This window comes from Xyrauchen texanus, chromosome 26 (assembly GCF_025860055.1).
Source record: "Xyrauchen texanus isolate HMW12.3.18 chromosome 26, RBS_HiC_50CHRs, whole genome shotgun sequence".
Classification (NCBI taxonomy): Eukaryota; Metazoa; Chordata; class Actinopteri; order Cypriniformes; family Catostomidae; genus Xyrauchen; species Xyrauchen texanus.
In genome coordinates this window covers 8604415-8631328 of record NC_068301.1, presented here as the reverse complement: position 1 = coordinate 8631328, position 26914 = coordinate 8604415, and the positions used below count along the sequence as shown (strand labels likewise).

The 26914-nt window shown below is 37.9% G+C and overlaps 1 protein-coding gene across 2 annotated transcripts in view; it reads left to right on the top strand.

The window, feature by feature from the left end:
* The window catches only part of celf3a (cugbp, Elav-like family member 3a), a 38050-nt gene extending 13520 nt beyond the window's left edge, over positions 1 to 24530 (top strand). Inside the window, exons 4-14 of one of the 2 annotated variants that reach the window (XM_052092644.1) lie at positions 5191 to 5239; positions 6195 to 6320; positions 7911 to 7990; positions 8301 to 8444; positions 11854 to 11998; positions 12090 to 12239; positions 13770 to 13829; positions 14209 to 14313; positions 14581 to 14724; positions 18429 to 18565; positions 23515 to 24530. In XM_052092644.1, the coding sequence (XP_051948604.1) occupies positions 5191 to 5239; positions 6195 to 6320; positions 7911 to 7990; positions 8301 to 8444; positions 11854 to 11998; positions 12090 to 12239; positions 13770 to 13829; positions 14209 to 14313; positions 14581 to 14724; positions 18429 to 18556 (1131 nt within the window). In that variant the 3' untranslated portion in view covers positions 18557 to 18565; positions 23515 to 24530. Of the gene's footprint in view, positions 1 to 5190; positions 5240 to 6194; positions 6321 to 7910; positions 7991 to 8300; positions 8445 to 11853; positions 11999 to 12089; positions 12240 to 13745; positions 13830 to 14208; positions 14314 to 14580; positions 14725 to 18428; positions 18566 to 23514 lie in introns of both variants that reach the window. The other variant, XM_052092643.1, reaches the window with a different exon arrangement.
* The last annotated feature ends 2384 nt before the right edge of the window (positions 24531 to 26914 follow it).

The following is a 26914-nucleotide window of genomic DNA, read 5'->3' as shown; positions in this document are numbered from 1 at the left end:
CAGTGGTTTTACCCTTTTATGCCATTAATACAATTTTGTTAATCAAAAATTGTTCGTCCGTTTAACTGGTACCCATTACCTTTCATTAGGAGTAACATCACAGACAAAAGAGCATGCCAGCCAATGGTAAATGTATAAATGTGTATATATACATGCACACACACACACACACACACACACACACACACACACACACACACACACACACACACACACACTCACTGAGCACTAATCTTCCAAGTTTTAACATTTTAGGGTTAGGGATGTATGAAGATTTTTTTAATAAAGCTTGGTACATTTAATGTAAGGGTTTATGAATTTGTATACTAAAAATAATGTATGAGTTAATTAAATTTAGAAAATATTTCAACTTGAAATGCCACCGCAATTGTATTGACCCCAATTGTCATTACTGTCTGCAGTAGGTTAGGTTGTCCATTCAATTTTAATTGGAAGCCAACAGGTTTCTTTCACCTAGACGGAGGACGAATCTTTGCTGCCTGTTGCTTTGGCAAACAGAGCAGTTACACCATCCACTTTTATCTGTCCATCTCTTTCCATTTCTCTCTCTCTCTCTTTTTCCTTTTCTTCTCTTTGTATATGTATATTTATTCGACTCACGACTCGCTTTTCATCCTTTTTTACCCCTCCAATGTCCTTTTTTCTCTCCTGTCTCTGTCCCTCTTGTTCTCATTTCCCATCACTACCTTCCCCTCCCTTCATCGTCCACGGCAACCTTGTTTACCTGCTGGGTAGCTCATCTCGCCGTTGTCATGGTGACAGAGGGTTGGTTGCCTTGCCGACCTAAAGTGCCAATGTTACGAGTCTCTCTCTTTCTCTCTCTCTCCCACTCTTTCTTGTCTCTTCATGTCTCTCTCTCGTCCCTTTGTACCCTTTTTCCTCGCCCTTCCTTTTTGTTCTCCGCCGCTATCTCTATTTCTCCTTTCTGTAATCCTTGAAGCTACGTGACTCATCACAGCACAAGGCGTGAATAAAGCTGCTCATAGACTGGCATACCTTGTGGTGGATTTGTAGCCTGTACCACCCAGTATATTTGAACTGATATGGTGTTTTTTGTATTTTATGACACATCTTTTTAGGTTTGGTGTGCCACGACTCCCTGATGATACAGTTGTGCATGAGTATTAAATGAGTATGTGAGCTGTTCCTTTGTCTTAACCACAATGTAATTTGGCACCTTTATGAAAATGAAACTAAAATGGCACAATCATAGTCCTAATCCATTTTGGTGATCATTTCAATGTGCACATCAAGTCAGCAGTTGGCCGGGAACCAGATGTGTGTGGTACATTATTAAAAGTAAATATTTTAAAACGTTTTTCAACCTGATGCAATAGGAAGAAAATGTGTATGTTCTATTTCAAGGTGCAGTTAGTAGTACATAATAAAATTAAGCACTGAAATATTCATTAAAAAAAATACATTGTTCATTTATTATTTGGGATTTAATAAAATCTTTCATAAGAGTTCTAAAGGCCCAGATATACTTCATACGAAATCATAGTATGAACGTGATGCCATTTAGAACAAAATCTGGCAAAAAAAAGGTGTTTTTGGATTCGTTTCGTAGTTCATAACCTGGGTGAACTACGTCTAACCGGCTGCTAAACACCTTCTTACTACCATTGGTCCACGTCATCGGTAGGTGTGACCTGAAACTCCACCTACTACTTTGTTTACATTTTTCAGTCAGTATTCAACATGAACACACTGGCATGCAAGACAATGTCATGTGATTTTTTTAGGTTGGTTTAATTAGTCTACAAAAGGAATCAAATCTACTCAAATACTCTCAAGTGCCATCAGCAGCGAAAGCCATTCACACATCTGCCCAAAGTAAAATCTGCCTCTCTTATCATCATTCTTTTGCCCATTATTACTCTTTTATACATGCATCTTTGAAGTTGTATCAGTGTAGCTCTGAGGTGAATGAAAACATTACAAACTTTGATTTGAAGCAAAAATGTTGATCACTTCAGAGCTCTTTTGGCGCACTTTGTTGGCCGTTATTCTCTGATTAGTCGATCGTTTGCAGGCTTTCCTTTCTACTGGTAACAGGTGATATCTAGAACCAATACACAGATCTGAAGAATCTTTTTGTAATCTCCATAGAACCATATGACATCTACACTGTGAAAATGCTTATGGAAAACAAGATGGCTCTTTATGAAACTTAAGAGGCTGCAAAGAACTTATTAAAGAACAAATATCACTTATTTCTAATAGTGAATGAACCAAATTGAGAGCCCTCAATTCAATGATAAAATGTCCTCAAAAGTGATTTTTCCATTATTGCTGGTGTTTTTTTTTTGGAAGACAAACAAAGACATTTGGGAAAATCAAATTTAAGCTCTGCAAAACAAGCTCTTTCAGCTGAGATCAGATTAGTAATCACCAGCGGGAGTTCAACTAGGAAATCAGCAGAACTGATCCGGAGCAGACGTATGGTGGGTGTAGTAGATCTTTACAAAGCTTTACATTACTGAAACAATCAATGAAGACCTGCTTCATTAGTCATCCTAATAAATGCCCTTCTGTTTGTTGTGTCGTCCTCTGCGAGTCATATAATTTTATATATATATATATATATATATATATATTTTTTTTTTTTTTCATGCTGCGATATAGTGAAAGTCATTATGTATGGTTTATACCCGTGTGTGTGTGTGTGTGTGTGTGTGTGTGTGTGTTGTGTGTGTGTGTGTGTGTGTGTGTGTGAGAGAGTGATTGTGAGCAAGTGTGTGATCAATAAGGACCCCAGATGAGCGATCGCGGTTGGAGTGTTAAAACGAAGCAGTCTGGATTGGGCCGAAATGTCACCTGCTGCTTAATTAACGCCTTTATGTTGATTTTGGCAATTTAGCTCACAGCGTCTCTCCCTGCCTCTCATCCACTTGTTTTACTAATTGCATTTATTTAAATTAGAGCTGCACTGATAACAATTCTATGTGGGAATGTGGTGTCATTTGAATTACAATATTGTGGCATCTACCATCTGTGTTCATTTCAAATATTCAGTTTATTTATGTTGAATGTGAAAAATGTGTTTGTTGTAAAATATAAGAATTTAGTCCTAACCACCATCTAAAACCATTACCTGTTGTTTTCATTTCTTGTAAATCATCCTGCACTGGTTGTGCTGTAGATGTTTATGTCAGCCAAGTCATGTGGATTTTTGTGGAGGGCTGTGCTATCACTTTTCCAAGTGATCAGAATTAAGAAGGTGATTTTCAAGTAAATATCCTGGTCTTATTTCACTCCAAAATAAAAAAGAAATAAACAAGAAATAATATTTTGCTTAAAGAAAATTAAGCATATTTTTTAGGTCCATTTAGATTTTTTATGCATGTTGCACAATTTAACCCCCAATTCTCATTGTGAAAAAACATGGTCATTATGTTATTCTACCACAATGTGAAAAAGTAGGGGTGTCATAATTAAGGCATAAATGCATGCAATTAATTAAAAAGTATAACGCATTACTTTTTCTTAATCGCAATTAACATTTACCTTTAATACAGCTTAAACACTGGTGTGAAGGGCGGAACCTTTGAAATGTGTCTGCCTGGAGTCATTACACTGACTCACACTTCAAAACACACACAAGCCCTTCTACCAAGAGAGCCAACAAGCTTAGCATAACACGGTGGTCCCATAGACATTCTATGGGCTGTACAGTCATAACATGCTAGTTGACCGTTATACTCTCTCCAATGATAGAGATCATATCATGAGGTTGTTATCTCAGTAAATCAAATAAACCCTGATAGCGCTTCCCTGTCAGTGATAAAATGATGGCGAAATGAGCTCTTAGTGCTATTTGACGTAGAAAACAAGCCCAGATGGGACTTGTGATAGAAATGAAGTATTTTCAGCCTATGTAAGGCACATGGTGAATTCAAAGTGGCGCTCGACGCTGGTGTTGACACTCTGACGCAAATTAAGAACGCAGCTTCACGATTGCTGTAGGAAAGCGGAAAGCCACAGTCTACTAACAGATTAATATTGTGGAGGATGAGAGTTTAAGAGATTTAATGTTTATTGCAATGAATATCCAACCTATGGGGAGATTAGTTCTTTCAATTAGTTTATATCATGGAAGGCTTTGTTTGGAAAATGTTAATAAAGCATTATATTGCTAAATCTTTCCTAAGATGGAAATAAATACATTTAGACAAGAAAATAAGTGTATATATAGTGTCAAATTTGGGCACTTTCAAAATCTGCTATTAACTTCAAAAAAGTATGCAATTAATCGCGATAAAAAAGGTAATTGACTGACAGGACTAGAAAGAATTATATACTATTTGAATTGTAAGTATTTATAACTCATAGTAGTACTACCGTCGTACTGCCTTTAATTTTTGCTTAATTTTACAACATGATCAAGTCGGTATGTTGTTTTTGAAACTTTCGCTACCCTAGGATCGGCGACATTACATCAAATCACTGACAAGCACCATCTTCAGTCAGGCATGTTTGCGTCGGCTCGACCACATTTACCTTCCTTAGTAGCACGACCGGATGCGCGCTGTGTCAGCAACGCGGGAGGAAGTCATTGTATTTGCATAATCTGTTATATTTATTCTATTTTAGTGTCTTTTTTCCTCTCCTATTATCATCATCCATTCCTCTATCTCCCCTGGTGCCTCGTTCTCTCTTCTGTTTCACAAATCCAGAATCTCTCACCATTTTAATCTGCCGTGCATCTGTAATCCAGATTAGCTGGCGAGCGTGCTTAATCCCATCACTTCCCCAATCCCACGTGGATGTGTGCTTTTCCTGGAGCCAGAGAGAATGAGAGAGAGAGAGGGACAGGATTAGGTGTGATCGAGAGAGAAAGAGCATAAAACTGATTCTAGATGAGAGATAAAAGTGGGAGAGAGCGAAAGATGGCGATTAGGCCTGAAATAAATGCAAACAAGTAGAATGGCTACATTGAGAGATGAGAGAGCAGATAAAGTGAGGTAAATGGGACAGGAGCTAGTTTCAGTGTGGAGATTTTACTTTTAAAACAGGAATATTGAGACAGATGGGAAGGTCATGTGCATACTTTAGCTGGTGTTCTGCAGTATACACACACACACACACACATACACGAGAGGAAATGAGAGGGCTGGAGCATTATGAAGTGTGGTTGATCATGTCATGTGATGTGCTCTGTTTCAGATGAACCGCCCCATTCAAGTGAAGCCAGCAGACAGTGAGGGCCGAGGAGGTATGACTAAACACAGACACACTCACACGTACACACACATGCATACACTTCTGTAGGACAAGCTTTGATATATATAAACACACACACACACAAACATACACACATGTAGTATGTGTACATGTGTATATTGACATTAAATACTTTGGGAAAATTAAGGTGTGACATGCCGTATTGCATCTAAACAATATTAAACTGCATTTTGCTGTTTATGAACACATATTAATTGAGAGACTACATTGAATATTGCCATGCAGGATCAATAAAAAAGAACTAAAAGTTAATTACAAATGGTAAAACACATATAAGTAATGGTGACTATTTACCATTAAAATCTTTAAAATTCTTTTTTTCTTTCTTTCTTTTTTTTTTTTTTTTAATTGAGGACATCCCCAAATGTTCTCAATGGGAATATTTTTTAGATTTAGCTCATTTATGGACAATTTGTCCCCAAAGAATAGCTAAGTAGTATACATTTTACATATAGCGACATACATTATTGTGTGCACACACTGTCCCAGGACCTAACATAGTGTTGTTTATGATAGTCGTATATCTTTATACATCCATTTTAACATTCTAGCACATTTTTATTCCACACATGAAAATGTATCTATATTTCAAGAATTAAAAAATTATAAGCCATTATAAGATCATAAATATGACTAACATTTGAATTCAATAAAAAAACGTCATGCTGTATACTGCAAGAATGCTTCTTTCATCATAATCCTGCATTAATAACATGCACACACAAATCATAACTCTGTGTCACTGTGGTGGTCAGGAAGTGACAGTCTTTTAGGGTCCTCTAGTGGCCGTCTGTATAACCACAAAATATATGAACCATGGAAATTAACACTAACATGGAGTGACATATATTGCATTGAATTGAAGGTATTACCACTTTAGAAGGATATACTGTATATGTGATACCATTTTGCCTTTTTGTATGTAGACAGGAAGTTGTTTGTGGGGATGTTGGGGAAGCAGCTGTCTGACACGGATGTCAAAAAAATGTTTGAGCCTTTCGGGAGTATAGAGGAATGCACAGTACTTAGAGGACCTGATGGAGCCAGCAAAGGTGCGTAAATCGCAATCCTAGTAACGGGGTTAAGCATGTATCAGTGTTTTCTGCAACGCTTCTTCATGGATTTACAAATCCAATACAAAAAATAGTATTAAAAACTATTTGTAAGCTTCCGTTTAAAGTTGAATGTGATGAGACAAAATACTGAGTACAGTGAAATACTACTAAGACATCTATCTGTTGCGCTTTTCTTCGCTGGCTGCATGCAAAACACAAACTTAATGCGACCAGAGTACTTCGATTCTCAAACTAATTAAACTTATAAGATGGTTCTTTTAAATGAATCATTCTTAAATACTCATGAGTTTATTGTTTGAATCAGTTTAATGAATTATTCCCCCGAGTTAATGAATTAGCTGATTAGCAAAACTCTGGGTTACAGCACTTACAATGGAAGTCAATGGGGCCAATCCGTAAACGTTAAAATACTCACTGTTTCAAAAGTATAGCCACAAGATGTAAACAATATGCATGTTAACATGATTTTTGTGTGATGAAATCACTTACTAATCTTTTTTTTGTGAACTAAAACCCAATTTTACAACTTTGTTGCCATGACGTAACGCTGTAAACCCAAAAACGACCATAAAAACAACTTTACCGCTCTAGTAATGCGCAAGTTTTAACAGAAAAATTAATGTAAGCACTTTTATAAACATATTAACAGCTTAACATTTGTGTTTAAACTCTCTAAAAATTGGCCCCATTCACTTCCATTTTAAGTACCTCGATTTTTGCTTTATTTTATATAGAAAAGGCGGGGCAAGATTAAATTATTTTTCGCTGTAATCAACATTGTGCCACAAATGCTGTTGATTGAGCTTAACTTGTATTGAACCCGGAATATTCCTTTAATTTCCACAATTTCTGTGTTTAATTGCCTTTGCAAAGAATAAATAAAAATTGTGCTCTTGCAAAACGCAAATGTTTACTTAACATTGTTACATATTTGCTAAAATGAGTACAGTAGTTTACTCAATTGCAACTACAAATGCAAATGAGCTTTGTGGCAAAATATTTAAAGCAAATTAACCACTTTTTGTTTTTTAACAAATAAGTCGTTTTGCAAGGTTTGTCAGTTATCTTTTACTTGGAATACTAGTTATAAAAACAGGCCACACAGCTTTGTTACTAAGATTACTGAAAAATAAAGCACATCTGTACCAGCATTGTTGTAGAACAACATTGCATCGTCCTTTGGAGCAGTGAGTGTTCATTCATGCACACGTATGTCAGCTAATGAATGATAGTCCATTCGGCACTGACTGTGATTTGTAAAGTGATGGATGTGTGTGCTGAGGGTAATTACGTGTGAGTTTGAATGGAACAGATGCACCTGCCATAGTAAATCATTAACAGTGCTTCTCTTTATACTCCCATATGTACTTATGTAGGCCATGGGAAATAATGTAGACATTTATACTAACTGGAGCTTATTTTTCTTTTTCTTTTTTTCATTTGATTTGTTTAATTAGACGTTTAAAAACTCCCATTTGATGATGCATTGTTACATTTGTTAAATGTTTGCGTAATGCATTTGCTGTACCGCTTTGGCCGTGTCTAATAATGTGATTTGTGTTGCAGGTTGTGCGTTTGTAAAATATCAGAATAATGCAGAAGCGCAAGCGGCCATCAGCACGCTACACGGCAGCCGCACACTCCCGGTTAGTATATTCCTATGTGGGTCATAGAAGTCCGAAAATTCAAGATTCCACCCACATTCACACCTACAAACATAATACAGAACAGTGTAACATTGTTGAGTTCATTGATACTCACTTGCTGAAAGAATGTAGTGTCTTTGTGCTTTGATTTAACACCACCCACAACTTATTTTACCATGAGACTTCCATGAGAAGTCTCTTATTTAAAGGGATATTTAACCCAAACATCTATCAAAACTCTGTCATCATTTACTCAACTTTACTCGTTTAGTTGTTCTTTAAGAATTTGAGGATTTTCTTTGACCATCAGGGTGCGTCCTCGAGTTTGGTGGTGAAGTTTGCCGACACAGAGAAGGAAAGAGGGATCAGGCGTATGCAGCAGGTGGCCTCCCAACTGGGTGTCATAAGTCCCATGAGTCTACACCTGGGCGCATACAACGCCTACACACAGGCAGTGAGTACTAATGCCACACAAAACATGTACACAGCAAAATCTGCCCCATTCATATAATTACATTATATAAACTGAGTAAGATTACAGTGTCCCTAAACAATATAACAATTTAAAATGACAATAAAGCTTTACAATTTTTATTGTAATACTTACAGCTTTGAATATCCATAGAAGTGCACATTGTTAAACAGTAGCCCCCAAAGGTTTTTGGACACTTAAGGGACTCTTAAAAAATGTATGAATGTCATTGCAGTAGATAACAAAATATGACACTCAGTGGCATCTGCAAACTCATGATTACTTGTAGTAAGTTGCTTGTAACTTGTAAGTTACTGATCCCAAAGTCCATTTAGTGGATGTCGGTTTCCTCGAGTTAACAAATATAAAAGTTTCCTAACACATAATTTATATATATATAGTTGAAGTCAGAAGTTTACATTCACCTTAGCCAAATGCTTTTAAACTTTTTCACAATTCCTGACATTTAATCATTTAAAACATTCCCTGTCTTGGGTCAGTTAGGATCTCTACTTATTTTAAGAATGTGAAATATCAGAATAATAGTAGAGTGAATTATTTCTTTCAGCTTTTATTTCTTTCATCACATTCCCAGTGGGTCAGAAGTTTACATACACTTTGTTAGTATTTGGTATCATTGCCTTTAAATTGTTTAACTTGGGTTAAATATTTTGGGTAGCCTTCTACAAGCTTCTCACAATAAGTTGCTGGAATTGTGGCTCATTCCTCCAGACAGAACTGGTGTAACTGTGTCAGGTTTGTAGGCCTCCTTGCTCGCACAAGCTTTTTCAGTTCTGCCAACAAATATTTTATCGGATTGAGGTCAAGGCTTTGAGATAGCCACTCCAATACCTTGACTTTGTTGTCCTTTAGCAGTTGTGCCACAACGTTGGAGGTATACTTGGGACCATTGTCCATTTGGAACAGAGCTTTAACTTCATGGCTGATGTCTTGAGATTTTGCTTCAATATATCCACATAATTTCCCTTCCTCATGAGGCCATCTATTTTGTCAAGTGCGCCAGTCCCTCCTGCAGCAAAGCACCCCCCACAACATGATGCTGCCACCCGCATGCTTCACAGTTGGGATGGTGTTCTTCGGCTTGCAAGCCTCACCCTTTTTCCTCCAAACATAATGATGGTCATTATGGGCAAACAGTTACATTTTTGTTTCATTAGACCAGAGGACATTTCTCCATAAAGTAAGATCTTTGTCCTCATGTACACTTGCAAACTGTAGTTTATATGGCAGTTTTGGAGCAGAGGCTTCTTCCTTGCTGAGTGGCCTTTCAGGTTATGTTGATATAGGACTCGTTTTACTGTGGATATAGATTCTTGTCGACCTGTTTCTTCCAGCACCTTAAAAAGGTTTTGTTGTAGTTCTGCGATTGATTTGCACTTTTCTCACTAAACTACATTCATCCCTAGAAGACAGAATGCATCTTCTTCCTGAGCGGTATGATGGCTGTGTGGTCCCATGGTGTTTATACTTGCGTACTATTGTTTGTACAGATGAATGTGGTACCTTCAGGCATTTGGAAATTGCTCCAAAGAATGAACCAGGATTGTGGAGATCAACAATTTTTTTTCTGAGGTCTTGGCCTATTTCTTTTAATTTTCTCATGATGTCAAGCAAAGAGGCAGTTTGAAGGTAGGCCTTAAAATACATCCACAGGTACACCTCGTATCAGAAGCTAATTGTCTAAAGGCTTGACATCATTTTCTAGAATTTTCCAAGCTTCTTAAAGGCAGTTAACTTAGTGCCACTCTGTTTCAGAGTTTGGTATCCAATGCAATGGCATTCATATACATTTTTAACTGTGACTTAAGTGTCCAAAAACTGTATGTACCAAGATTTAGTCCAAAGAAAATACATTGGGATCAAATTGAACTGAAATTAAAGCCATAACTGGAGGTTTGGTACCAAAAATACTTTCATAATTACTTTCCTTTTTACACACAGGAAGTTTGAAATAGCATTGACCTGATAACCCCAGTACAGGACTTGTATTTAGTCCAACTGTGCTAAAAGTTTGTGTAGTGCAAGCAGGGCAGGAGAAACATGCAGCATATTCGGGACAGTTTAGTTCTCCATTCTGCTCACCCCTTCTATTTAAAATGAATCTTGTGAATAACATTTGGGCAGCTCCATGTGCTTTATTTCGTCAGCCTATCTCACTTCACCTGCTATCACAGAAATAGGATAAGTGGTCTGCCCACAGAAAAAGTGTCTTTACCTGCTGAAAGCCAAGCATAATCCCAAATCATTAACCCAGTGCCTAATATACATTCACTGACAGGTGAGAAGAAAGTGACATTTAACCCAAATCAATGAAATCCAAATTATTGGAGGATCTCAAAGGTGAAAGACTGAAGGAAATATGTTCTGTTCCGTGCAGTTGCTTTTCACATGTTGAGTTGATGTTAGCTGGAATGGGGCTCTGCATTCATTTATAAAATGGTCAATCTATAGATGGGACTGTATGATTGATTTGTTCCATTCTGCTTGCTATATTGACAGGCGTTGGGTTGAGGATCGGAAAGAATCAAATGCATCATTAATTATCAAGACTATTTTAAAATATCAAGAATAGCTCATCTGTGTATAGTAGCATAATTATCAGCAAAAAATATCAAATAAAACCTGGTTTGATCAATCAGTTTTACATTTCAGCCTTGCTGGAAAATTCCCACACAGACCACCACTAGTGTATTTCTCAGTTTCTTAAAGGAATATTTCTTGTTCAGTACAAGTTAAGCTCAATCGACAGCATCATAATGTTTTCATGATATTGATTACCACACAAAAAAAAATATTTATTTGTCCCTTTAAAATATTTAAAAAAGCCCAAAAATTGAGGTAACAGTGAGGCACTTACAATGGAAGTGAATGGGGCAAAGCTTATAATTTCATAAAAGCACTTACATAATTTCTTTTGTTAAAACTCATGTATTATTTGAGCTGTAAAGTGGTTTAAATCATCAATTTTACGTTAGTTTTAGGGTTTGTTGACCTTACATCGTCATGCATATTGTTTACATCTTGTGGCTATACTTTTGAAACAGTGAGTATTTTAATGTTTACAGACTGGCACTATTCACAAATGCTGTTGATTGAGCTTAACTTGTATTGAACCCGGAATATTCCTTAAAAAATATTTTGCTTATTTTTGTTAAATTTTTTATCAGGGTAATGTTATTTTTAATATTTGTTGTGTGTTTAGGGTCATACAGGTCGTTTCTTAGTAACGTCTTAGTATAGTCAGGGTAAAGTTAATATGTGCCCCCTCCCCTCCTTATGTTATTCATCCTGGCACCGACACTGAGTAGTAGTACTGTTGTACTAAGCCTGTAGCCTTGGATTTACTTTTTTTTTATTTTTTCATTTCCAGCTTGTCCAGCAGCAGGCCTTGGTGGCTCAGTCTGCATATCTGTCTCCCGTGGCAACAGTTGCAGCGGTGCAGATGCAGCAGTTGGCTGCTCTTAATCCCAACAGCATCATTGCAACGCCCATCGCCTCAATCACGCCCTCTTCAGGTGCATAAAATTCTACCATGCAAAGGAGATGATTATATCTTGCTTTCCTATTTCTTCATTAGTTTATTCATGATTGGTGTTTCTGCTGTAGGTACGAACACTCCTCCAGCCATTGCTGCCACGCCAGTGTCTGCTCTGCCTCCACCAATCGCAGTCAACAGTTACCCCCAAGTTCCCGCACCTCCCAATGGCCAGTCAGCCTCTGAAGCCCTCTACACCAATGGTGTCCACCCATATCAGGGTAACTCCTCCAGTCCTGAAAATAAATAATTTAGCTTATAATACTATGTAACACTGTCTAGTCAATAATACATACTAATATTCAGAAATATAATTTTTGTAGGCTTCCCATGGTTCCTTAAAAGTATAAAAAATGTCTTAAATTCACTTTTTAAAATTGAAGGCTTTTAAAAGTATATATTAAATAGTGTAAGAGGTCTTATTTATTGTTTGCATATGACTTACATTTGGGAAAGGAAAGACATAAGACAATAAACTGCACAATTTATCTAAATAAAATCGAAACTGAGATGTGGCTTTGTGCAATATTGTTGAATAACTGCTGCGTAAAAGAGTCTGTGATGCATGATGTATTTTGAGTATGTTTGTTTGTATTTGTATGGACATATGGTATTAATTTTATCCATTCAGGTCTTAAAAAACATACAAATTTGATGGTCCTGATCTTTGTAACAACCCTGTTTTATTTTTATATTTTACTTATTATTTGTAATTTTTTTATTTATTTTTTTATCTTTTACTAATTATTTTAAAGGGATAGTTCACCCAAAAATTTACATTTACATTTACATTTATGCATTTGGCAGACGCTTTTATCCAAAGCGACTTACAGTGCACTTATTACAGGGACAATCCCCCTGGAGCAACCTGGAGTTAAGTGCCTTGCTCAAGGACACAACAGTGGCATCTTGGTGGTGCTGGGGCTTGAACCCCCGACCTTCTGGTCAGTAACCACTGAGCCACCACTGCCTTATCATTTTCTCACCCTCATACCATCCCAGATGTTTTTGACTTTCTTTCTTCTGCAGAACACCAACAAAGATTTTAGGAAAATATCTCAGCTCTGTAGGTCCATACAATGCAAGATCCAAAATTTTGAAGCTCCAAAAGTACATAAAGGCAGCATAAAAGTAATCCATAAGACTCCAGTTGTTAAATCCATGTCTTCAGAAGCAATATGATAGGTGTGGTTGAGAAACAGATCAATATTTAAGTCTTTTTTTAAATACAATAAATCTCAACTTTCACTTTCAAGCGTGAAAGTGAAACTAAAAAAGAGCCTCTTGTGACTTTCAAATGTGAACGTGAAAGTGGAGATTTGTAGTATAAATTGACTTAAATATTGATTTATTGATTTAACCACTGGAGCCTTATGGATTACTTTTATGCTGCTTTTTGGACCATTAGATTTCTGGGCACCATTCACTTGCATTGTATGGACCTACAGAGCTAAAATATTCTTCTAAAAATCTTTATTTATGTTCTGCAGAAGAAAGAGAGTCATACACATCTGGGATGTTATGAGAGTGAGTAAATGTTAAGACAATTTTCATTTTTGGGTGAACTATCCCTTTAAAAAAAAAATTATAATTTTTTACAAAAATATGTAGCTAAATAAATATATATATATATATTCATATTATCGATTAATGTTCTACAAATTATTTTATGTATGCTTTGCCATTTGCTCTCTGCCCTTGTTCATTACTGTGCTTCTTTTGTTTAGTTTTATTATCTGTTTCCCCTTTAGCTCAGAGTCCCGCATTGGATCCTCTACAGCAGGCGTACACAGGCATGCAACACTACACGGGTGAGGCTTTTAAACAACTGAAACTTAATTTGACATTTGTGAACAAAATAGAATTTTAATACATTTGTACAAATTGTAAAAATAAAAAACACCTAGACCAATTTAGACTGAGCTTGTCTGCTGGTCTGTTAATGGCACAAGCTTGTTAAGATCATTATTGTTGCTTATTATGTCATTGTTGCAGGCTCACCAGCCTAGTCCAGCGTAGACATGCTGGATGACCAGCCAAAACCTCCAACTGCCCAAAGTTTTAATTGGTCATTTATGCTAGTCACCATTCTAATCCATTTTAGCTGGTCTAGACTGTTGTTTTTTTTAATGCTGTTTGACACAGTAATTTCTCTAGTATTTAACTGTTCATTCATTACTCCACCAACAGCTACATATCCTGCTGCTTATGGATTGGTCGGTCAACCTTTTCCACATCAGCACACTTTGGTAGCCCAGCATCCCCAGCAGCCACAGCAGCTGCAACAACGAGAAGGTAATTATGTCATTTCATGTCCCACTGGATTCTACGATCAGCGGCATCCTGTTTTCATTATATCATAGCCTATTATTGGATATATTTCTCGCGCATTGTTCTCCATATCTCATGCTGCGCCATTCAAAGATCCAAAACAATGTTTTTTTCTTCCAGGAGTCAAGAAGCGGTCTGATGTTTTTTTTATTTCCTCCCTGGGTTTTGTCATCTCACCCTCAAAATATCTCTTTCATGCTCCTGTACCTTCTCTCCTTTGATTCTCTCCAGGTCCTGAAGGCTGCAATATCTTTATTTATCATCTGCCTCAGGAGTTCACGGACTCAGAGATGCTGCAGATGTTCCTGCCCTTCGGTAACGTCATCTCAGCCAAGGTGTTTGTTGACCGAGCCACCAACCAGAGCAAATGCTTTGGTGAGTAATAGAGAAAACGAGACTTGGAGAGATAAAGTTGGCAAAAGCTGAATGTTGCCATTTAAAGAGACTGTTAAAGGGATAGGTCACAAGAAGGACAATTGTCATTATTTACTCATCCTCATGTTGTTTCAAACTTGTATGATTTTTTTTTTATATGTAACACAAACGGAGATATTAAAGGAAAAGTACACCCAAAAATGATAATTCTCTCATCATTTACTCACCCTTCTGTCATCTCAAACTCGAAAGACTTTCTTTCTTCCGCACAACACAAACAAAGTTATTTTAATGTTATGATGTCTGTTTGTCCAGTACAATACAAGTGAATGCTGACCAAAACTTCAAGCTCCAAAAAGATGCAGCATAAACATGATCCATAACGCCTGTTACACACACTGCATGCCGAAGCAAAGCAGAAGCATTGCGTATGTTTTCTGGCACACATGTTAACAGGTTTGAGTTTTCACATTGGAAGCAGAAGCAGCAGATCGTTTTGGCGCCAAGCCTATTTTTGCTGCGCTGCTCACGCTAGATTAAGATGACAGTGCACTGTTTATTTTTTTTTATTTTATTTATTTTTTTATTCCCCTTTCTCTCCAATTTGGCATGCCCAATTCCCATTTTTAAGACCTTGTGGTCATGTAGTGATTCGCCTCAATCCGGGTGGTGGAAGACGCGTCTGAGATTGTCAACCCACGCATCTTATCACATTGCTTGTTGAGCATGTTGACATAGTGCGTGTGGAGGTTTCACGCCATCCACTGCGGTATCCACGCACAACTAACCACGTGCCCCACCGAGAAAGAACCACATTATGGTGATCACAAGGAGGTTACCCCATGTGACTCTACCCTCCCTAGCAACCGGGCCAATTTGGTTGCTTAGGAGACCTGGCTGGAGTCACTCAGCACACCCTGGGATTCGAACTAGCGAACTCCAGGGGTGGTAGCCAGCATCTTTACCAATGAGCTACCCAGGCCCATCGTCACGAAAAATTAGAAATTGCTCACTGAGCATATGTTTGTAGTCTAGTGCAGTGGTTCCCAACCCTGTTCCTAGACGCCCCCAACACTGCACTTTTTGTTTATCTCCTTTTTCTGACACACCTAGTTCAAGTCTTGGAGTCTCCAATAACGAGCTGATGAGTTGAATCAGATGTGTTTGATTAGGGAGATATCCAAAATGTGTAGTGTTTGGGGGCCTTCGAGGAACAGGGTTGGGAACCACTGGGCTAGTGTGTTTTTGTAGGAAAACCAAAAAAATTGGAAATAAATATCAAATAACAAAAACAAAGTGAAATATATTTAAATGATATAGCTTAAGCAGATGTACGGATCATTTTCATCTACAATATACTAGAAGCCATAGGCTTAAACAAACAAAATAAAATTGCCTATTATATACTATTAAAGGAATATTCCGGGTTTAATACAAATTCAGCTCAGTCGACAACATTGTGGCATAATGTTGATTTCCACAAAAATGTATTTCGACTTGTTTCTCCTATTCTTTAACAAAAGCAAAAAATGGAGCTTACAGTGGAGCACTTACAATAGAAGTGAAGGGGGCCAATTTTGGAGTTTAAACAGAATTGTGAAGCTTATAATTTCATAAAAGAATTTACATGAATTCATCTGTTGAAACTTTTGTTATATTAGCTGTAAATGAGTTTAAATCATAGTTTTTGGCATTACGTCATCATTTTGTGGAAATACTTGATTATTTGAATGTATGCAGACTGGCTCCCATTTACTTTCATTGTAAGTGCTTCACTGTAACCCAGATTTTTTTCCAAATGAGGGACGAGTGAAAATACATTTTAATGGTAATCAACGTTGTGCCACAAACGCAGGTGATTGAGCTTAACTTGTATTAAACCTGGAATGTTCCTTTAAATCAAGAGCAGGTCTACAGGCTTAACAGCAACACCCATATGATGTACACAGCTGAGTGCTAACAGGTGTGGTAAATAAATGCATACGACAACCTGTGTGGTTGTTGGTTTGGTTCAGAGCTTACCTCAGTCTTTTATTGATGATGGATGACACAAGATTGATTGTGGAGAAACAAAATGATCTATGACCCTCAACTTTCTTTTCATAAGGATTATTTAAAGTAAAAAGCGTGAGATGCAGTGAACATATTTTTGGGGGTGTGTCCTTTTTAGAGGAAACAACTCAACACTTGGCACTTTTGGCTGGTGTATAAACAAAGAGAAATCTCTAATTCACTATTCAATGGTTGTACATAATTACTTATTTCTTACTATATTATTAAGAGTGGTTGAGCCAAACCGAGTGATGAAACCGTCCTCTATTTTGCAAAACAAAATTCAAAGGCTCATTGAGCTCCCCCTTCCCATTCCACTGAATGATGATGTTTAAAACGAGCAGATCTAATTGTGTTGGCTGTCACTGCGTGACATAATTCTACAAGAGTACATTAGGTTTGTAATACTTATCAATAGCTCATTCCTAATAACCATTTTATAACTTTATTTTCTGTGTAGAATGCAGCAGTTTCTGCAGCAGAAATGGTGTAAAAACACAAGCATTGTTTGCTGCAAAGTTGTCTTGACGCACTGCTTCAGTGCTGCTCACGTGCTGCTCTGGCATGCTGTGTGCATCAGACATCTCAAACTCGTATGACTTTCTTTCATCCGTGGAAAAAATATTTTAATAGAGATATGATGTCTGTTTGTCCATACAATGCAAGTGAAAACAAATTTTAGACACAAAAACATGTTCAGTGTGAATGGGCCCTTAGACAGTATGTTCGTCTCAGTTAACATTCACTTTCACAGCACCTTCATACAATGAAAGTGAATGGTTACTGAGACTAACAATCTGCCTAATATCTCCTTTTGCATTCAAGGCTAAAAAGAAAGTCAAAGAGGTTTGGAACACGATGAGGCTGAATAAAAATGACTGAATTTAAAGTTCTTTAAAGGGATTGTTCACTTAAAAATGAAAATGATCTAATTTACTCCTCCTCATGCCATCCCAGATGAATGACTTTCTTTCTTCAGCTGAACACAAACGAAACATTTTAAAAGAATATTTCAGCTATGTAGGTCCTTACAGTGCAAGTGAATGGTGGCCAGAACTTTAAAGGTCCAAAAAGCATATAAAAGTAATCCATAAGACTCCAGTGTTTTAATCCATGTCCTCAGAAGTGATATGATGGGTGTGTGTGTCTTGTTTTACTATAAAGTCTCCTCCCTGCCCAGTAGGTGACGATATGCACAAAGACTGCAAATCACCAAAAACAAAAAAGAAAGTGAAAGTGGAGATTTATTGTAAAAAAGGACTTAAATATTTATCTGATTCTCACCCACACCTATCATATCTCTTCTGAAGACATGGATTTAATTACTGATGTTGTATGTATTACTTTTATGCTGACTTATGTGATTCTTGGATCTTTAAAGTTCTGGCCCCATTCACTTGCATTTATATGGACCTACAAACAAACGCTTTGTTTGTGTTCTCCAGAAGAAAGAAAATCATACACATCTGAGGTGGCATGAGGGTGAACAAAAATGACAGAATTTTCTTTTTTGGGTGAACAATCCCTTTAGTATGACAATGAGATCTAGAAAGACTCATTTACTGAATGAAGTCCTTTTTTTCGTCCAGAGTCTTTACACAGAATTTTCACCCTCGATTTCTTGTTTGCGGATCACGTCCTCCAATTTGTAGGTTTCGTAAGCTTTGACAACCCGGCGAGCGCTCAGGCCGCCATCCAGTCCATGAACGGCTTTCAAATCGGCATGAAGAGGCTTAAAGTTCAGCTGAAGAGGCCTAAAGACGCCAACCGCCCATACTGAGTCATACAGGTCAGTAAAACAAGCTGGTGTAAGAGGGGTGTCAATGGAAAACAGTAAAATGTCTTTACAATAGTAGGAAAGGTATCAAGTTCCTCATTAAATATCTTTCTCATTGTATGTAAAGTAATCTAAACTATGCAGAATTTCCTATTTTGAGTAATAGTTAATAATTAACTTAACATTTTAAAATGAAATACTGTATCTCTACTGTAACTCATAAGCATTAGATCTTAAAAATGTAGTCGATAAAACACTCATTAATTTTTACTTTCATTTATTGTTTTTGTGCTGTGTCATTGTTCACTCTCCTGAAAAACAAAAAACAATCAAACAAATAAACACAACCTCATCCACACCCAAGGCTGCCCTGTCCAATCATAACTCGTGCGGAGACCACGTCGCTATGGCTACGGTGGCCTAGCAACCAATAAAGCTCCCCCTTCCTCCCACAGCATTGGTTTGTAAGTTGATTGGCCTGTGTTGGTTGCTGTGGCGATATTCCTGCCTGTGATTGGTTGCCATTAGCAGTTTTTTATTTTTTGGCCCTTTGTCATGTATCCTCCATGCTGAGAGTGCATGGCGGTTTAACGTGGTGACTATGGACTGTGTTTGGTGCGTTGTTACTCTTTTTGTTTTTACAAACACTGATCAATAACTGACACTACATTTGTGATTTACTCTAATGTAACTCGTTGCTCACGGAGTTACTAAAACCTAAATTAATTCATGTGCTAGCTAAATGTGCTCATTTTGGGTGGATTTTGTTTTTGATCAGTCTCGTCTGTGTTTTGTTTGGTCATGACTCTATTTCTTAAGAAAATACTCCCATATGTAGTCTGGTGGTGTTATAGTTACTGTGAATGTGGGTGGGTTTCTGTGTGGTTGTATTTGATTCCAAGAGAGTTTGTGCTAGTGGGTATGCTGTTTCGTGCAAACGAGCGTGCTTGTGTACTTGCTTGCGTGAATGATTATGTGTGTTTGGGGGGGGGGGGGGGTTGTTATTAGAGGTCAACCGATTGTGAATTTCACTGATACCAATAACTAAGGTGGTGGAAAAGGCCAATAAACGATTAATCAGCCGATAGTTTTTCAAATGTAAAAATTTTATTTGAAGAATTACTATACACATACAGTATCTCACAAAAGTGAGTACACCCCTCACATTTTTGTAAATATTTGATTATATCTTTTCATGTGACAACCCTGAAGAAATGACACTTTGCTACAATGTAAAGTAGTGAGTGTACAGCTTGTATAACAGTGAAAATTTGCTGTTCCCTCAAAATAACTCAACACACAGCCATTAATGTCTAAACCGCTGGCAACAAAAGTGAGTACACCCCTAAGTGAAAATGTCCAAATTGGGCCCAATTAGCCATTTTCCCTCCCCGGTGTCATGTGACTCGTTGTGTTACAAGGTCTCAGGTGTGAATGGGGAGCAGGTGTGTTAAATTTGGTGTCATCGCTCTCACACTCCCTCATACTGGTCACTGGAAGTTCAACATGACACCTCATGGCAAAGAACTCTCTGAGGATCTGAAAAAAGAATTGTTGCTCTACATAAAGATGGCCTAGGCTATAAGAAGATTGCCAAGACCCTGACACTAAGCTGCAGCACGGTGGCCAAGACTATACATCGGTTTAACAGGACAGGTTCCACTCAGAACAGGCCTCGCCATGGTCGACCAAAGAAGTTGAGTGCACGTGCTCAGCATCATATCCAGAGGTTGTCTTTGGGAAATAGACATATGAGTGCTGCCAGCATTGCTGTAGAGGTTGAAGGGGTGGGGGGTCAGCCTGTCAGTGCTCAGACCATATGCCTCACACTGCATCAAATTGGTCTGCATGGTTGTCGTCTCAGAAGGAAGCCTCTTCTAAAGATGATGCACAAGAAAGCCCGCAAACAGTTTGCTGAAGACAAGCAGACTAAGGACATGGATTATTGGAACCATGTCCTGTGGTCTGATGAGACCAAGATAAACTTATTTGGTTCAGATGGTGTCAAGCGTGTGTGGCGGAAACCAGGTGAGGAGTACAAAGACAAGTGTGTCTTGCCTACAGTCAAGCATGGTGGTGGGATTGTCATGGTCTGGGGCTGCATGAGTGCTGCCAGCACTAGGGATCTACAGTTCATTGAGGGAACCATGAATGCCAACATGTACTGTGACATACTGAAGCAGAGCATGATCCCCTCCTTTCGGAGATTGGACCGCAGGGCAGTATTCCAGCATGATAACGACCCCAAACACACCTCCAAGACGACCACTGCCCTGCTAAAGAAGCTGAGGGTGAAGGTGATGGACTGGCAAAGCATGTCTCCAGACCTAAACCCTATTGAGCATCTGTGGGGCATCCTCAAATGGAAGGTGGAGGAGCAGAAGGTCTCTAACATCCACCAGCTCCGTGATGTTGTCATGGAGGAGTGGAAGAGGACTCCAGTGGCAACCTGTGAAGCTCTGGTGAACTCCATGCCCAAGAGGGTTAAAGCAGTGCTGGAAAATAATGGTGGCCACACAAAATATTGACACTTTGGGCCCAATTTGGACATTTTCACTTGAACTCACAAGTGTACTCACTTTTATTGCCAACGGTTTAAACATTAATGGCTGAGTGTTGAGTTATTTTGAGGGGACAGTAAATTTACACTGTTATACAAGCTGTACACTCACTACTATACATTGTAGCAAAGTGTCATTTCTTCAGTGTTGTCACATGAAAATATATAATCATATATTTACAAAAATGTGAGGGGTGTACTCACTTTTGTGAGATACTGTACATAGAGACTAAACACAACTTTTAACTGTAAACATGCCCAAAACACATAAGGGACTCTTATTTTGAAATTATGAAGACTTTGCTCTGTGAAAATTCTCCGTATTTAAGTATTTACCAAATTAAGCTTACACCAGGTAAAGAGTTTGTATATACACTGGTGGCCAAAAGTTTGTAATATTTACAGATTTGGAAATTGGTATTTTAATTCACCAAAGTGGCATTCAACTGATCACAAAGTATAGTCAGGACATTACTGATGTAAAAAACAGCACCATCACTATTTGAAAAAAGTCATTTTTTTATCAAATCTAGACCTTCCAGCACTCCAACACCTTATCCTTGAGTAATCATGCTAAATTACAAATTTGGTACTAGAAATTCTCTTGCCATTATATCAAACACAGTTGAAAACTATTTGGTTTGTTAAATGAAGCTTAACATTTTCTTTGTGTTTGTTTTTGAGTTGCCACAGTATGCAATAGACTGGCATGTCTTAAGGTCAATATTAGGTCAAAAATGGCAAAAAAAGAAACAGCTTTCTGAAGAATCTCATCGTTCAATCATTGTTTTGAGGAATGAAGGCTATACAATACTTGAAACCGCCAAAAATTGAAGATTCCTTTCAAAGATATACACTACAGTCTTCAAAGACAAAGAACAACTGGCTCTAACAAGGACAGAAAGAGATGTGGAAGGTCCAGATGTACAACTAAACAAGAGTCTCTAGTTTGAGAAATAGATGTCTCACATGTCCTCAGCTGACAGCTTCATTGAATTCTACCCGCTCAACACCAGTTTCATGTACAACAGTAAAGAGACGACTCAAGGGTGCAGCCTTATGGGAAGAACTGCAAAGAAAAATCCACTTTTGAAACAGAAAAACAAAAAGAAAAGATTAAAGTGGGCAACTGTTATGTGTTATGGATCTTAAACCCATTGAGCTTTTGTGGGATCAGCTAGACTGTAAGGTGCATGAGAAGTGCCGACAAGACAGCCACATCTATGGCAAGTGCTACAGGAAGTGTGGGGTGAAATGTCACCCGAGTATCTGGACAAACTGACAGCTAGAATGCCAAGAATCTGCAAAGCTGTCATTGCTGCATGTGGAGGATTTTTTGACGAGAACTCTTTGAAGTAGTTTAAGAAGTTCTGAAAAAATGTCCTGACTATACATTGTGATCAGTTGAATGCCCCTTTGGTGATTAAAAGTACCAATTTCTTTTTATAAGATCAAAATCTGTACATTATTCCAAACTTTGGCGGCAATAAATATATAACCAGATGAAGTTTAATGAGGAATACGATTTAGTATTATTATTCTGTATGTGCTGATGAAAGGGCACGTTTCCATATAGTCAAATATTTTTTGCATGACCTTACTTCAATATAGATTACTTGATTATCGAACCAAAATAGCGCTAGCCATTGAGGAACACAGAGGACTAATAATTTTAAAAAAATATCGGAAACTATCGGCATAGATTTGTTTGCAGATAACCGATAGTAAAAAACTCCCAAACAAACAACTATCGGCACCGATTAATCGGTAAAACCGATATATCGGTCTACCTCTAGTTGTTATGGTGATAAGTGATACATTGTGCTGACCAAAGAACAGCATTTCTCTGTAGGAATTCTGGGTTATTTAGGGAAAAACTACAGTTAAACTTTCTCATTTGCAGGTAATTTATGTTCAGCTATTGATTTAAACATTAAACAAGATGAAGTGAGGTTATGTCACAATCAATTCACAATACAGCCCAGAATTCCTATGGTGCATGTTGGAAATTTGTTTGCCTGCCAGAAATGTTTTGCCCAGTTCAAAAAAAATCACTAACATAAAAACACATACTTGCACAAAAACCCACTCACAACGTACTGTAGGTTGCATGGAAGTAAAGAATGGTAAGCATTAGACGGCCATTTTAAAAGGGATAGTTCACATAAAAATTAAAATTCAGTTATCATTTGCTTGTTCCAAACTTGTATACGGTTGTTAGACAGAAAGTCATATGGGTCTGGAACAACATGAGGGTGAGTAAATAAAAGTAATGTTTTGGGTGAACTATCCCTTCAACCTCCCCAAACACACAATAGTTTAACATTGTGGAAGTAGGAATGTTTTTGATGAACTAAACCTTATCTAAACTATAATTTTCCTTCTCTTTTATTTCTCCCAGGTATGAAAGGAGAGGACTAACGGAGTCATATGCGAGTCACTTTTCTGCCGCTGCAAATTGTGGGACCAACAACTTTCGCAAATCTACAGTATAAAAGCCTACCAAGATTATTTAAACAAAAATATACATTTAATAGAGACAGACTTATCACACAAGGTGCCGGCTAAATATAAAATGTACTACCTTAACAGTATACAATATAGGACCAATAATTTTCTGCAAATGATGGAAACAGGCACAGCCAGCCAGTTAACGTGCTAGGGATGCAATGCCACCCGCTCTTCTGCTTCACACGCTATTGTGCCAAGTGCTTGGGGGTCATGACCTTTCTTCCCTCAGCCCACACATCAATGCCCTGCACACACAAATGGGACCAACACAAATATGTCAGTACTGCAAAGTTTCATTTCTGGGTAAAAATGATGTGTGCTAACCGCAGAGGTCTTTTTTGCAGCAATCTACAATGTGTATATAGAAATTCAAGGGGACCATGTGTAGACATATCGAAACGGTTGGGAGGGTGGGACTGGGTCAATGTGATCAAAGCAAGGAATCATGGGTATGTAGCTAGAGAAAGAATGTCCTTTGGGGATTTTGGAGATATTGCTCTGGTCTCTAATCTGAGTCTGGTTATACATAGTTCTTCAATTTGAATACTTACAGAAATGAATGACTTGTGGTATAGGATGCTGGTCCTATATTGCAAGCATCCCTAAAATAACTGAATATAGTTGATCACAGAAAGGCTGTAGTTAGAGTTTTATTTTTAGGTTTGTTAGTTTTTCTTTATTTTTTAATTGTTGATGATTCAAGAAGATTCACGAAAGTTAAAAACATTTAAAAATGTATTTCATTGTATATATCATGCTTTTAAATTGAAGGTCAAGATTTAAACATTTGGGATATTATTATTATTACAATTATTGTTGTTGTTATTATTATTATTATTTTAATTTGTTTGCAATTAATTTATCAATTTCTTGATGAAGGACATTTTTTTAAATTATTTATGAAGATAGAGGATCATCGGCTCATGTACCAATGAATCTGTGTATTTTTAAACATTTTATTTACAGAATTACCATTATTGAACAATCATTATTATTATTCTATTTATTTTCTTTACCTGTTGTTTCACAATCTCTCAATTTAAAAAAATAAAATAAAAAAATTCGAATAAAATTTTAAACAATATTTATGCATGGGTCTGTGCGTCTTTGTGAAGTCATCAGATAATTGTGAAAGTTCAAAATCAAGATTACATATGTGGAGATTATTTATTGAGATACTGGTTGTATTACCTTTTGTAAAAACATTAATTGAGTTCAAATCTGAGTAACTTTCAAATTCATACACTTTTCTTTAACAAAGTTGGTGTATGTGGCTGTGAACTTTAATGCCCCAAATTATTTGAACCGATATTTAAATGCTCAGTTTGACATCACGGTTTTATTCATTGTTTAAAGCAATAGTTAACCAGAAAAATTATACTCCCCCCCTCATGCCATCCCAGATATGTCTGGCTTACTTTCTTCTGTGGAACACAAATGAAGATATTTAGGAGAATATCTCTGCTCTGTTGGTCCTTACAATGCAAGTGAATGGTGATCAGAACTTTGAAGCAACAAAAAGCACATAAAGGCATCGTAAAAGTAATCCATACGACTCCAGTGGTTAAATCTATGTCTTCAAAAGCGATATAAGTGTGGGTAAGTCCTTTTTTTACTAAAATTCTCCTCCCTGCTCAGAAGGTGGCAATATGCACAAAGAGTGTGAATCACCAAGAACTCTTAGGAGAGAAAAGAGTGAAAGTGGACATTTATAGTAAAAAAAAGAGGACTTACGGTATCTCACAAAAGTGAGTACACCCCTCACATTTTTGTAAATATATGATTATATATTTTCATGTGACAACACTGAAGAAATGACACTTTGCTACAATGTATAGTAGTGAGTGTACAGCTTGTATAACAGTGTAAATTTGCTGTCCCCTTAAAATAACTCAACACACAGCCATTGATGTCTAAACCGCTGGCAACAAAAGTGAGTACACCCCTAAGTGAAAATGTCCAAATTGGGCCCAAAGTGTCAATATTTTGTGTGGCCACCATTATTTTCCAGCACTGCTTTAACCCTCTTGGGCATGGAGATCACCAGAGCTTTACAGGTTGTCACTGGAGTCCTCTTCCACTCCTCCATGACGACATCACCGAGTTAGTGGATGTTAGAGACCTTGTGCTCCTCCACCTTCCGTTTGAGGATGCCCCACAGATGCTCAATAGGGTTTAGGTCTGGAGACATGCTTGACCAGTCCATCACCTTCACCCTCAGCTTCTTTAGCAAGGCAGTGGTCATCTTGGAGGTGTGTTTGAGGTCGTAATCATGCTGGAATACTGCCCTGCGGCCCAATCTCCGAAGGGAGGGGATCATGCTCTGCTTCAGTATGTCACAGTACATGTTGGCATTCATGGTTCCCTCAATGAACTGTAGCTCCCCAGTGCTGGCAGCACTCATGCAGCCCCAGACCATGACACTCCCACCACCATGCTTGACTGTAGGCAAGACACACTTGTCTTTGTACTCCTCACCTGGTTGCCGCCACACACGCTTGACACCATCTGAACCAAATAAGTTTATCTTGGTCTCATCAGACCACAGGACATGGTACCAGTAATCCTTGTCTTCAGCAAACTGTTTGCGGGCTTTCTTGTGTATCATCTTAGAAGAGGCTTCCTTCTGGGATGACAGCCATGAAGACCAATTTGATGCAGTGTGAGGCATATGGTCTGAGCACTGACAGGCTGACCCCCCACCCCTGCAACCTCTACAGCAATGCTGGCAGCACTCATATGTCTATTTCCCAAGACAACCTCTGGATATGATGCTGAGCACGTGCACTCAACTTCTTTGGTCGACCATGGCGAGGCCTGTTCTGAGTGGAACCTGTCCTGTTAAACCGATGTATAGTCTTGGCCACCGTGCTGCAGCTTAGTGTCAGGGTCTTGGCAATCTTCTTATAGCCTAGGCCATCTTTATGTAGAGCAACAATTCTTTTTTCAGATCCTCAGAGAGTTCTTTGCCATGAGGTGCCATGTTGAACTTCCAGTGACCAGTTTGAGGTAGTGTGAGAGCGATGACACCAAATTTAACACACCTGCTCCCCATTCACACCTGAGACCTTGTAACACTAATGAGTCACATGACACCGGGGAGGGAAAATGGCTAATTGGGCCCAATTTGGAAATTTTCACTTAGGGGTGTACTCACTTTTGTTGCCAGCAGTTTAGACATTAATGGCTGTGTGTTGAGTTATTTTGAGGGGACAGCAAATGTACAAGCTGTACACTCACTACTTTACATTGTAGCAAAGTGTCATTTCTTCAGTGTTGTCACATGAAAA